Source organism: Eucyclogobius newberryi, unplaced genomic scaffold (genome assembly GCF_026437365.1).
Source record: "Eucyclogobius newberryi isolate DKJ021-1_F unplaced genomic scaffold, fEucNew1.0.hap1 SCAF_3, whole genome shotgun sequence".
Taxonomy (NCBI): domain Eukaryota; kingdom Metazoa; phylum Chordata; class Actinopteri; order Gobiiformes; family Gobiidae; genus Eucyclogobius; species Eucyclogobius newberryi.
In genome coordinates, this window is record NW_027315945.1 from 27,852,728 (window position 1) to 27,867,223 (window position 14,496).

The window sequence follows — 14,496 nt, forward strand, 5'->3', positions numbered from 1 at the left end:
TATCAGGATCATTATGACAGCAGCATTTTTCAAGTATCGTCATAAATAAAACCACAGTAAAGTTCGAAAACAAAACTTCCTGTACCATTTGTTCACTTATGTGTAGTAATCAATGGAGGGGAAGAAAAGACTTGAAAAGGAGTGGAAAGAAGAACTACTCCCAGGTCCAGTTCATGAACCCTCTGGTGCATTTATATTCTTTTCTGGATTTAGGGTCATTTACAATACTTAATTCACTGTGATGATAAATGTAGGCACACTAGATGTATTATAATTGATTCTGATGATACACTATTGGCCACGTCCTTCTGTAATAAAACAATTTCAAATGAAACAATTTCTGTAACCAAAGTACTGCACATAAAGTTTACAGCAAGTGAAAATATAAATGCACAAATACTACTTTTAAAAGGGTACATCTACTCAAGTTAACACGTAAGAGTACTTTTACTGCAGTGATCTAAACCATGCTTATCTTGATTAGAGTCTGTAAAAGCACATGTTTTTAGAGGAGCCAAAGATGTGGATCTCGTTGGACAAAAGTCATCTCCACAGATATTCTAGGCACATCCGGTTTCCATTGTGCTGTGAGTTTCAGAGTGCGATCCAGAGCAGACAATATATATAACAGCTCCATGTTCAGAGCCGAGAAGAAGGTATTCGACTGTTACTGCCATGGTTACTGTTCCAGCCGCGCGTGTCAGAGATGCAGCCAATCACAGCGCGTCTGTGGAGCGCGCAGCGATGGGAGGAGAATCAGGCTCCGGACACTTTTCTTTAGGGGTTTTTTTAGGACTTGAGCTTCATGTGTCGCTAAACCACGGGAGAGAAGACACCGCGAGCACCTTTAAACTCTCACAAATACAAATGAAAAAAACATAACAACAACGACGACGATTTTTTCCTCCGTCCTCGGGGATTTACTGCGAGTTTTCCTGCGCGCAAAGACGTCGACTATGAGCGTTCTACTGGGAGCGTGGATGTTTTCCTGACGGTTTTCTGCACGTTTCTCTGTACAGTGGGAGATCTTTGTAGTGTGTGTGTGTCTGAGTTTTTTTTTAACGTGCATTTTTGGTCAAACCGCGGAACGAAGCGGCAGATTGTCCCGCGATGACGATCTGGAAAACCTCCGACATGAGTGGGCTGCTTGTCTGCGCGCTGCTACTTTTAAAAGTAAGTTTTTTGTTTGTTTGTTTGTTTTTTTTGCACGGCGATACGTTTAGCAAACACACCCACTGCAATCTGGTACCGCTACATTTGTTTACATTTGTGCCATTACTTTTCTACATGTAAAACTGTGCGTAAAACTATGTGTCTGAACTTAAACGATCACAAACCGTGCCATTCTTTCCACACTTTCTTTCTTTCTGTCGTGGGAGCGGTTCGGGGCTTTTATCTGGGATTATGGACGTACATCTATAGAGTAAATTACAGCTTCAGTGACTTGTGGTAACGTGGTATTTAAAGGATATCAGCGCGAACCGAAAAACAGGCACAGGCGCAGCCAATGATCTTGACACACTTCTCGCCTTTGGGCTCCGCGGTCCTGCCCTGACACGCCGGTGCGACTGGTGGAACTTCTATTTGGTTAAAGTGTAATGAAAACACTCTTTTAAATGTCATTTCTCATTCCCTCCTGATGGTTTTAGTGTTGTAGCCAGGCCTGGATTTCCGGAGCTGAGCAATTATCATCATTTTCTCCTACTTTGCGGTGTGTGTCACGTGACTTTCCAGCGCTTAATAGATTACAGTCAACGTTCCAGAGCATTTAGTGAAGCATCCTTTTGTCTTAATTAGCCTTAATAAAGCATGAACAAACACGTGAACATAATGAACAAACTGTTTATTAAGAATCAGTTTTTGTCACTTCACCTAAAAGAACAGACACAGGAGCAAAAAGTATAAGTACTTAAATGTAAAACCTTTGAAGTACCTGTACAGCACATATTAGTTTGAGAACTGTTTAAGCGTCAAAGGAGGTGATTTTATGCTCATCTTTTTTCAATTTGATTTGTATGTGTGTATTTTAGTTGTCTCAAAGCTGGGACTTGAGCTCTAAAACTTTATGGCAGGATGTCGCCATGAATGTGCTAAAAATAACCCCTCAAATCATATTAAAAAAAACACTGGCTACTTTTCAGTCTCGTTCAAAGCGTAGTGGAGAATAAAGTATACGTACCTACTGTTAAATGTAGTGAAGTAAAAGTAAAAAGTATCCATTGTAAAAGTACAGATACCTTCACATTTTACAGTACTTTTACAAGGATTCAGGCTTAGAAACATCTAAGTTATGAGTAGCTACTAAGCCTGAATCATTGTTAATTAACTATTTGTTCATCGTGAATTGAGTCTTTGTTCATGCTTTTTTTTCAGACCGTTAAAAGTGTAGTGACTATAAACTGTTACTTTATTTCCTTTTTTGACAATGTCGCGTGCACATTCTCCGTGGAAAATACAGTCCGTCCCATTTAAATAGTTCCTCATGCCTCTTGTGTTTTAAAGACTGTAATCAGAGCAGTTGGGATGTTCTTGTTCGTTGGAGGGACATGCAGAGAGCGTCCTTATTGTGTTTATGTCCACGCTGATTGGATTAACTGTGGAAATTCCAGCCGATACGCTTCAAATGTGGTCACTTCAAAAGATCTGAAAATGTCCCAGGCATCCAGCCACTGTGTGTGTGTGTGTGTGTCTGTGTGTGTGTGTGTGTGTGTGTCTGTGTGTGTGTGTGTGTGTGTGTGTGTGTCTGTGTGTGTGTCTGTGTGTGTGTGTGTGTATGTGTGTGTGCGTCTGTCTGTGTGTGTGTGTGTGTGTGTGATGACTGAGTGTGTGTGTGTGTCTGTGTGTGTGTGTGTGTCTGTGTGTGTGTGTGTGTGTGTATGTGTGTGTGCGTCTGTCTGTGTGTGTGTGTGTGTGTGATGACTGAGTGGTCCCGACAGCCGTGGAGTCGCGAGTCGCACTCAAAGCTCGTCGGTGGTCCCTCTGTTCCCTCTGTTCTCGCTGGGGAATTGTTTCATGGTTTCAGCAGCTTTTTACCTTGATTGAAAGAAAAAGCAACTGCAGCTCGACCTTTCGGAGACTTGTGCCCCGCGATTGACAGTATGATGTTGTTTAGATGTTGGACAATCGAAAAAGGCATGGTTTTTGTGTTAAAATCAGTAGTAAAGTAGTACATTTTATTATAGACACAGAAGTAAAAGCGTTACTACATAGAAAATGGACTTAAGTAAAGGTATAGAAGTGTCTATTTAAAGATATACTACTTGATTTAGACTGAATTGTGCTCATTTTGAGTTGTTTTTGTTCATTTCTCTTGTCATTTTGATTGATATATTTTTGCTCAAAGCTGAGACTTGAGCACAGAACCTGAAACCATACGGGAAAGTGCTTTATACTTTTCAGACCGGTTCTAAAATCTGGTGCTGTTGAAAGGTTAAGGTTAAGGTAGACACTAATGTAGTCACAATACTAGACTTTAATTCACTTTTTGTACCGTGAGGTCTGGTAAAACTAAAAACTAAAAGATCATTCTAAAACTGTTCTGGAAAGGTCAAATGTTACTTACTGTAATTACTCAAATGAGAATTTAGTTTGATATTAGTTTTAGTGTCGATTAGTGTCTGATTTGTGATACTTTTGACAACTTTAGTAGCTACTCTGAGCCACGCTATAGCCCCACAATCCATGTCTAAGCAGATTAGAAGTGATTAAATAGATAAACACGTACGTATGGCGTGTTAAACCTACAGCATGGGCCTAAGTGAAAAATGAGGAATGACATCAAGCGTTAGTTCTGAACCTTTGTTGACCTTCTACGGCTCTGATGTTGTCGGAGCGATAAAAGTTGGTGTTGTTTTTGGAATCGGACTTGTCCAGTTGGTAATGTGAAGCATTTTTAGTGTTTGTGACTGGAGCAGTGCGGGTCTAAACCTTGAGACCGGGACTAGAACGTGACCAGACCAAGACTACGTCCGGACAAGAGCAACGCGGGTTGTCAAAAGAATCGAAAATATTGTATTAATTTATACTAAAACTAGCATCGAAATCTTTCCTGAACAGTTTTAGAATGATTTTGAGCTTTATCAGGACCAGTATAAGATCTCATGATAGCGAAGAATTATTATCAGTATTTGTGCTTAGTCTATTGCTAAGTCTATTGTTTAAAACATTTACAAATCTGTTTGATATACATTTAGAATAACAGTATTAATAATAATATAGTGTAAATGACACGTCTTTGTTAGTCGTATTATAAATATAGATATATATCTTTTTCATCAGAACATAGAACAAACACAAACTCAACAACAACATTATTACACCAGAAGAGGGGTTAAAATAAAAGCAAAACAAACAAAAGGGGGAAGAAAAACGAAAAAAGATATTGTTTTCTTTTACTATCACTGTGGTATCAAAATTGTTACAGAGTTTGAAGCCCCGTGTCGACATCGAGTTTGAAATGTGAGAATCGTGACAACTTCAAAGGCAAATATTGTCTTAAAAAACAGACAGAAAACACAGTGATCCCTTCCCTAACAGAGAGAGGAAGAGAGAGGTCTCGGAGGTGTTGGAGCTGTTACTTTTCCCGTTTGCTGCAGGTGAGATGTTGGACATCTGTTTGCTCTCGTCGGCCCCGGGGCAGAGCGGGCCGGTGCTTTGTAAAGGTGTGCGTGGTTAAAATGCCGTTAATTCGTGCTCTGAAGAAGGAAGGAGGGGAGTCAGTGAAATAGTGACCTCCGCAGACACACCTGGAGGGCTCGGCAGACTTCAAAGAGCCTCTCACCCAAACACACACTCTCACGACTGACACCCTGGCCCCGGGCTGCATTCACCTCCCTGATCTCACCCTTTCTCCCGCCTCTTCTTTCACACACTCGCTTCATTTACACCTTTATTGTCATTCGGGTCGACCCAAAGTAGTGTTGTCACAATACTGACATTTCAAACTCTTATTTTGATACTAAGCAAAAGGTTTGATACTTATACTAGTTTGGATGTCACAAAGATGAGAAAGAAAACACGTTATTTTTTAAAGTATAATGCCGTTTTTGACAGTAGTTTGTTTAATATGTTGTTTAAATGTTGTCTTTTACTATAGATTTGTGTCATTCTAAAACTATTCAGGAAAGGCTAGTACAACCTTCATTTGAAATAAGTTTGTGTTTTTTTGGGCTTTTTTATTGTTGCTCCAATGAATCACAAAATGGTGTGATAAACAATTTAAAAAAAACTTTATTCTGTTCTGAACAATAACTGGCCCCCAAAACCTGGCCTAATCTACATACTTTTAAAACTTGACACACAAAACATAATCAATGAATAAGAACATTGGCAATAAAATGAAATGTTAATAAGATGCTTTAACTGGTGTCAAAACTAGATACTCATTTGAGATTCTGTATAGTTTCTGAAAACACAACAAATCGAACTTTCCTGAACAGTTTAGTCAGTGAATCTAATAGTTTAAGACCACACGGTAATAAGCATGATAATAATATTAATAATAATGAGATTCTTCTTTGTTATGGAGTTGAAAGCTACATTCCATCGTTTAAATCGCGGTATCAAAAGTGGCATTGAGCCCTTTTCACATCCTTATCTTGACACTAATAAATCTATATAAAATAATCGCAATTTCACAGATTTTTCCCCATAAAGGAGCAGCTGTAGCCTCTTGCCGTCTGCTGTTTTCCTTTGCCCCCTTGAATCCCGTCTTGATACTTTCCACTGGGCCAAAGCCAGCTGATTAAAGCCAGCCACTCCCGCTCAAGCCTGTAGGAATGTCTCATGTATCCTTTATAACTCTCCATTACTGACTCCTAGATAGTAAGGCACAACTGTTGTTTTTTTAGGGGTGAGATACGGCGATAAAAGGGGTTCGGTTCGGCCCCGTGCTCCGGTTATGCGTGATTTCCTTCCTCCCACAAGCGTACTGTAGGTCCGTGCTTCTGGTCTGTTTGGCCTGTTTGTGTAACCGCACCGTGTTTTCGCTGTAGGTCACTCTCGGAGAGGCCTGTGCCAGCGGCAAATTTACTGAATCGGGTCAGTGTTGCAGTCTGTGCCCGGCTGGATACGGCGTCGCGGCGAAATGTGGGAAAGAGGATACCAAGTGCCAAGCGTGTCCGCAGGGTGAGCCATTATCGTACGACCTCACTGAACCCACTGCAAACATGTTCTACCTGATTTGTGACTAGAGGTGTGCGGTAAATCATCAAAGTGTTGTTTTGATGACGTGAGACATTAAGGAAACGTCGATGCGATAGTTCAGGTCACATCCAGATGATAAGAAGTTAAAAGAAATCATAATTGTGACCATTTTATAAAGCAAAATCAAGACATTTCCATAAAGGTATTTATCTGGTTGTTACGTACTTTATTTATATAGCACATTTCATAAACTGAAACTGTTTAAAAAGTGCTGCACAATACAAATGAAACATACAGAAACAAATATGAGATATAACTGTATTAAAAAAAAGTAATGTAAAACCATCAGTGTGTTTATGTCACATTGACTTAAAGTTTGATTTTATAATGCTGGTCACATACTTAAGGAAGGATCATGTTTTAAGACAAAATTTCACTTTTGTTTGGTCTTCCTGATGTCAATTGTAACACCAGGAGTTATGAATAATTGTAAAAATCATTCAGTTTGTTCTGGATTTTTGTGTTTTTTCTTACAGTTCATTCACTCTTAATGTCATTGTTGTGATGAATTATTACTACGATCAAAAGCATCCGTCACCCACCCTAATTACCGACATTTTTTCAGGCACATTTTCCTCGTCCGAAAGCCTCGATCTGTGTCTCCCTTGCACCAAATGTCCATCCAGCGTCCCGACTGTGGCGCTTTGCTCGGCCGCGCAGGACACCCATTGCGAATGCGACAGCGGCTTCTTCCTGCTGTGGAGCTACGGCCTGTGCGCCCCGTGCTCCAAATGTTCTCGTGGCCAGGGCGTGTTTCGGGAGTGCGGATCCCAGGGTGACACCGAGTGCAGGGTTTGCGGCGCGGGGACCTTCATAGAGGACGGCGCGGGCACCAGGCCGTGCCAAAACTGCACCATATGCTCTGAAAACGAGGTGGAGATCCGCTCCTGCTTGCCCGTGTCGGACACTCTGTGCATGGGTAAGAAGGAAACACAGCTCTGTACTGCATCACACAAGTATTGTCATCGTGCTATGGGCTAACACAGCAACCGGTGTAATATATGTCAGTAGCATCAAGGTTATGAATAAAGTTGTCCAGATTATTATAGGGATTCGGGGAAATATATTGAAATTTTGATAATATCGTGTTTGTTGTTTTGAAGATAAGCAACATTTAAATATTGAATATCATTTATAGGGAAAAAAAACTGCTACAAAAAGTGATGATTCAAAATAAAAAAAAGTTTTCATGAAGTTATATTTCTCCAGACATTTCACATTTGTCTGATAATTGAAGTTTTAACACATTCCTGTTGGATTGACATAATATTGTCTGAATATATGATCGGAATACTCCAAAAAATATATACATATTTGTCATTATCACCCACTCCAATTCACAATAAAACTGTAATAAAAAATTAAAAAAAGGAATTATGAGACTTTCAGCATCACAAATAGGTCTATGCTTTGAAAAGATAAACATGTAAAGTGATTTTTATCTGGCTGTTCATGTCATACTAACTTTACTTTATCATTCAGAATTCTCAAAGCTGGTTACAATGGCGATGAAAAACTATGAAAGGAAGAGAATTCAATTGTTTGCGCAAAGTGTTAATATTCGTTTAAAAATGTTAACAATCATAAAATGGGGACGTTTCCTCTCACAATAATCGTAACTCTAGAATTTGATATTGTGACATCCTTGATTAAAGTTAAAAAATGTCAGATACTAAATAAATTGATGCATTCTGTTTTACCCCCTAGAAATGTTAAAACTGTCAAATCTGACTGTTTCTAATTAGACAATATTTTATCTTTAGCAAACTAAGAAAGAGCCGTGCGAGTTGCTATAAGCGCTGTGGGAAGTGAACGTTAGCGACGTGCCAGAGGAGACAGATTTAAACACCTACATCCTCCTTTCACGGTTCAAAAATTTAGACTCTCCAGCTTTAATAATGATTTCCAGATTTCCTTTTTTGTCTCGGTTTAGTCCTTCCTGGTGAATTAAGTCACATTTTGCTTTAAATGAACCGAAATAATTGCTGTGTCTCAAACCACATCTCGCACTATTCTTTTTTTTATTGCAGACACACTGTAGCAATCGAGTTTCGTGCGTTCCTTTTTGTTGTAGTTGTTGAAATAACTTAAAGAACATATGGCCAGCACCTGCACTCACACATCCGCAGAACATCCCACCTGTGAAACTCGAGACAAAGCAGAGAAAATACTTAAGCGACACAAACACAGAAGTCAAGAAGTCCAAAGACGCGGTCGCGTTTGATCCCAAACGGCTACACTTGCCCGGGTCGTCTTGTACACGCGCGCTTCGGAGGTCGCGGTCCTGTGACCCCTGGAGGTCGTTGGAGGACCTCGTGGCGTTTGATCCTAAAACGGGCCGACCACAGGAGGCAGGAGTCGTGTAGAAACAGAGGCGACTGACTGTTTGTACACCACAGGGAGCTGCAGGACAAGAGCTACTATTACTGCACGCTAGGATTTTGTATTAAACTGTAACAAACGTATATCACGATTTAACATTTTGTGCATCGCAAACTGCAATATTTATCTGAAACAGTTTGATAAATTCAACAGTTTTAAACAGGAAGTAGCATTTCACCGTAACAAGCAGCAGATTTAAATTGACATGTTTTCATCGGCTGGAAAATAGACCTACATGTATGACCTGGAGACTGAATGTGTTTTAAAAGCTACAGGGGCGGAGATAGGGGGTAGGGGAAAACACTTTTTATGAACAGTGAAGTCTCAAATGGAGAACAATACAGGATTACAATAAAAATAGAACTTTAAGAAAGGTAACGGTGAGAGAACACTGTTATATCATGGTTAAAACACTCATTAAAGTCAAATTTGCATAAAATGTCCTCTTTGAAATAGCTTGAATGCATTATTTATCTTAATTTGAGTGGTTGTGACTACGATATTAATTCAGTTACTAGATCTGGATTTAGTTTATCCATTGATTTTTTCTTGTTTCAATTAGGCCTGTCACAATAACATATTTTGAAGTTCGATATATTGCTACAGAAACTATTATGATCAACAATGAAACCACTGACACAGATACATTAAAGCCTGATGATCCAAAAAACACATTTCTTTCTTTCTCACTAAACAGATAAAAATCATAGATAAATATAGCGCCGTAGATATACATTTTTCACTTTGCATCTAAAATTTTAACATGCAAAAAAATAGATATCGAGCCTAGAAATCAAGTCAACATCGTGACCTTTCTAGTTTTCTGCCTGTGAAGTAACTAGTGATGTTCACCTCATTTATGACGCCGACCTGTCCTTTGTTTTATCCTCACAGAACGAAAGCTGCACATTTTGTCCCGCCCCGAGTCCGACTCTCCTCGCAGGCCAAACCTGAGCGACGCCACGGACGAGGAGGAGGTCAGTCAAACGGGGTCGCCCAAGTACACTCCGCAAGAAGAGAGCAACAGCAGCTACAACATTCTGGTCTACGTGTCGGTCCTGGCGGCCGTGGTGCTGGGCCTGCTGGTTTACGTGGCTTATAAATGGTGAGCTCTTCAATCAGATGTTTGTCCTTTGTTTGTTTGTCCTTTCTGCTGCTGTAACACTGCCGCATTTAACACATTTGTCTCGCATTTATTCAGTCGCAGATGTTTTTACTGCCCAAAGAATCCCTAGAAAAACGTGCATTCTTCCCGGGAGCTGATTTATCGCTCCACAGATCTGACTTGTAATTTTGCTTGGTGCTTGATTCCATAGAGATTGATGTGTTTAATGCTATACTTTGGGACATTATGGGCAAATCGAGAGCAGGCAACGGAAAAGCCTTGATTTTATTGATTTTTATTTATTATTTATTATTTTAACGTCTACTTTTTATGACCTATTTTAATTATTTATTTTCGCTTTTTTGCTACTTTTCATTCTGTTACTGCTGTTCTTGTACCTTTGATTTTTGCAACATTGAAATTTCTATATTGTGTGACAAATAAAGTTTTTCTCTAAAGTTATATTTAACATATTTTAGTCACATTTTGTTCTATGATTACTTCTTTTTGTTTGTTCTATTGGCTCTTTGTTACAATCACCTTCTCATCGTTTCACAATAATGAGAAATTGGGATCGTTGACATCGTCACTAACAAATGAAAACTAAATATTACATCTTTAGAATGGGGAAAAAGTCCTCCGAATGTTGCGTATAACAGGAAGTGGAACCCCATGAAGTCATTGTCGCCTGTACTTTTGTAACGTGACTGTATTTCATGTCCCTGTGTTCAGCTGGAGGACGTGTAAACAGAAGGCAGCTCTGACTAAAGCGCGCGCCGCTGAGGTCGGGACGTCCACGGAAGCAGAGAAGCTCCAGAGCGACAGCGGCGTGTTTCTGGACTCACACAGTCTCATGGACAACCAGCCCAGCAAAGGTGAGACACAATACTGCTAATATCAGGTAATACAGTAGTGATAAATGTACTTAAAGATGCACTGTGGAACCTTTCTGTCTCCATGGAGAAGATGCTTTGCCTAGAATGTGTCTTAGTTTGATACTTTTTCATTGCTAAACAAAATACCTTGAAAAACATGACTTTTTACTGCGAGCAGGCTTGCCTCTCCATAGATTTGACGTGTAACTTGTTTGCAGGTTAATGCCATACTGTGGAGCATTAACATAACATCTCTGTGGAGTCAGGCAGATCTTTCATCAGAAAAATGACATAGAGCACCTTTAAAGGCTCACGCAGGCAATGTTTATTTATTTATAAGAGAAAAAGTAGTTCCTGTTGGTGCCATTTCGATGACCAAAAAAATATATAATGGCTTGTTTTGAACTGTTATGCACATTTTTCATCACTAATTACTTAATAAATCCGAACATTTATTACATTTTCACAATAAAAACAACGAGGCGTGTAACGAAATGAAAATAAAGACACATTTAAACAGTTTCAGACACACAGTATGCAAGCAATTAGTCCATGAGTAAGGGCAAGGAAATGTAGCAGCTGCCCCTCATAGCTTTACAGACGGGTTAAATAAATGGGCTGTTCTTTGTTACATGGACCCTTTCACTGAGCACGCTCTTCTTTGACACAGGCACAAAGCGGGACAGCAAACTGGACAACCGTCTGTACGTGAACCTGCCTCCGCACAGACAGGAGGAGCTGGAGAGCCTGCTGCAGGAGGGAGCGCGCGGCTGGAGGGAGCTGGGGGCGGTCCTGGGCTACGAGAGCGACCAACTGGAGCTGTTCGGACGAGGAGAGGCCCCCGCCCACACGCTCCTCTCGAACTGGGCCCAGAAAGAGGGCTCCACTCTGGGACACCTGAGCTCGGCGCTGGCCCGGATCGAGAGGCCGGACGTGGTGACGGCGCTGATGTCGCCTTCGCAGGGAGTTTCCGTGGTCTGAGAGAGAGAAAGAGAGAGAGAGCAGAGACAGAACTGCACTGACAGGAGACACTTTACCTGTCACTAAAGACGACACCTCCAGGATCTGCTCTGTCGCAAACGCACGGACTGTAAAAGGAACTGAACGTCTTGAGAACATTCGCCTGTCTCGCCTGAACACAACTTTGAGAGCCTTGTTGAGCGACATGCGTTGTACCAATCCTCCGTGGAGAATCATTTGTGCCAATAACGCTGAAGAAACAAGTTTACGTGTGATTGAAACAGTAATCAGTTTGAGTTCTGTGTCTGCCGTGTGCTTTGTGACTCTGCAAATGGCTCGTTTTTAATTGCCACAACACAAACCACTACAGTTTGACGTTCTCCAAAACCCTCGTTAACTCTATTCAACTCCTCTGCCTTTGCTTTTCTACAAACTGTCAAATATTTGAGTGAAACCCAAAGTCAACGACCTTCAGAGCATCTTACTGTACTTACTACTATGTTTGCATTCAGATCTAATAACTTTTCCCAATTATTCAACTGCATTCAACTATTGGTGCCTGAGAAATATGTGAATAGCTCTTTGTAAAAAAAATATTGAATGTGATTTGTATGTTTTGTCCCTGTTGTGTGCCTGCACAAATAAGTAAACAGTGTCTGTCACATTTAACACACAGCTCATGTATTTACACCTATTTTTGTATCTAATAAAGACAACAAAAAGCAAAAGCTTATCAGAAGCATCACAGTTCTGTCATTTGCAAAGCTGTTTTTTTTTACCTCTACATCGATTTAACGTGTTTTAAAGTTTAGGTTAGTTTAAGTTAATGGAATAAGTGATAATTGAATTAGAATAGTCATGACATACATTAAGCGTAGACGTTATATATACTGAGCACAGATTTCAACCTTAAGGTGAAGGCAATCTCTGTTATCTTGCATAAAACTTGATGATAAACCATAAAAGTAGTTTAATACAAATTGATGTGAAAGTTGATGCTGTCAGTAGCATTGGTGGAAAGTTAAGTACCGTATTTTCCAGACTATAAGTTGCAACTTTTTTCATAGTTTTGGCCGGAGTGCGACTTATACTTATATACTTATACTCCGGAGCGACTTATATGTGATATTATTTATTTTCACACTTGCAACCGCATTTCATACTCCAGTGTTTTTTTTCTTTTCTATTATGCATTTTTGGGCTGATGCAACTTATAGTCCGGAAAATACGGTACTCAAGTAATTTTTTAGCCATCTGCACTTAACTCAAGTCATTTTTACAGATAATACTTTTTACATTTACTTCACATTTTAAAACTGGACTGAAAAGTAGAACATACTTAAAGCTGTCCACGGTGACATCTTGACTAAAGGTTTTGAGTCCCAACTATGAGCAAACAAAGAGCAAACAAAACAAACAGACATAAAATTCACTAGAAAATTACAAAAAAAAACAGTACATTTAGCATCACGTCAACATGTAAAATCTGCGTGATAAACTATTTACTATGTGCTTTTTTAAACGAGTACTTTTACTTAAGTAGATGATTTTTTTTTTGCATGTGCTACCGTTTGCTGGTCAACACAAAGGTTAAGAAAAACAAAAAACAGAAGGCCCATTGTTATCGAGGACGACAGGCAATTGACAAAAGACTTTAGAGTAAACTTGTGTCAACTGTTCAGTCGCGTTGGGCCACTTGATGGGAACTGTTGTCCATCTTCTGGCCTCATCCCGCTCAGATCTGTTGAGGATTTGTGCCTGTGGATTTTAAGTGGGAGCAGGCGCTGTGCACGGCCCGGGGCGAGGGGGCTCTAGATGCCGTCACACTCTCCAGACGGCACTGCTTAACTGCGGTTTGGATCGCACAGGGCAACGGGGCGGAGGAATGCGCGCACACAGAAAGAGAAAGAGGACGAGCTGCAGGGACTCTTCACACAACAGCTCTAATGAACACGCTCGAGTTTTGGAAACATCTGGTTCAACGCTCCCTGTTGCTCTGCAGACTGACGTGCAGACGCGTGGAAAAGAGATGGGTGAAAGAAGACTTAATACTTGTAGGGGAGATGTAGAACAAGACCGTGAGAGCCAGAGTGGCCTGTCAAAAGTGTACTATGTATGTTTGGGGTTCAGAGTGACAAAACACAGTGTAAGTAGAATGTCACCAATAAACGGGAGGCAGAGACCCATGAATTGATGTAGAAAATGTAGTGGAAATGTGTAAAAGTATCGGTACGGTTGCATTGGTAAAAATGTACTCGATTACAAGTACAGTTACTGCTGCCAAATTTGTACTTAAAGTGAATATGACGGGTTTGACTACATTTCACTATAACATAGTGAACATGATTGTATTTAAGATTTTACTAAACATTTATAACTACTTCCTGGTTGGACATGGCCAACAAATATGACATAGGTAGAGGCAATTCCACAGCTATTACCTAGCAACCATACAGTAAAGGACCACAACCCATAAGAATAGCACAATAGTTATGATTTGACAAACAATAATGTTAATAACTTTTGTTTGTTAAATGATTGTTTTAATGGTCAGAAAATTGTAGCTGTATTTTCATTGCCATGTCGCACACTGATGACATCACAGAGGGATTCGGTTTTAGAATGGCTCTACTTCCTGTATTTTCACTCTTATTTTTCAAATTTTCTTCACAATCTGCTTCTTCAGATGTAAAACTATGATAAATATTTACCACAGAGGCCATGCCACCAAACTAAGTCATAAGAAGAAAAATGTCGTATAGGCTTTAAGTAGTATTTTGCACATGTACCTTTTAATTAGAGGGCAATTTACTTTAAAACACAATTTTAGTATGAAAAGTATTTTGGACAAATCAATTAAACTAAATTTGGTGAAAATACCAGCTATCATGTTACTGATCAGCTCTTTGAATGCTTAAGTCTGATGATGGATTTATTTCAAAGTGGAAGATACTCTGAACAACAGTAAAA

At 39.9% G+C, this 14,496-nt stretch overlaps 1 protein-coding gene across 1 annotated transcript; it reads left to right on the top strand.

Annotated features, from left to right (window-relative positions):
• Positions 1–1,035: 1,035 nt before the first annotated feature.
• On the top strand, positions 1,036–12,255 carry nradd (neurotrophin receptor associated death domain). The gene is made up of 6 exons (XM_072461267.1): positions 1,036–1,173; positions 5,994–6,126; positions 6,770–7,123; positions 9,481–9,691; positions 10,424–10,566; positions 11,237–12,255. Exons 1-6 carry the CDS (start codon positions 1,111–1,113, stop codon positions 11,545–11,547), a joined length of 1,215 nt encoding a protein of 404 aa, XP_072317368.1. The 5' UTR covers positions 1,036–1,110; the 3' UTR covers positions 11,548–12,255.
• The last annotated feature ends 2,241 nt before the right edge of the window (positions 12,256–14,496 follow it).

What these genes read in the sequence shown, in the direction of transcription:
- nradd (XM_072461267.1), top strand. Translation starts at nt 1,111, where the DNA reads ATGACGATCTGGAAAACCTCCGACATGAGTGGGCTGCTTGTCTGCGCG. An exon ending in GTCGGACACTCTGTGCATGG is followed by an intron (nt 7,124 to 9,480) that starts GTAAGAAGGAAA and finishes TTATCCTCACAG; the next exon opens with AACGAAAGCTGCACATTTTG. An exon ending in GTTTACGTGGCTTATAAATG is followed by an intron (nt 9,692 to 10,423) that starts GTGAGCTCTTCA and finishes CCCTGTGTTCAG; the next exon opens with CTGGAGGACGTGTAAACAGA.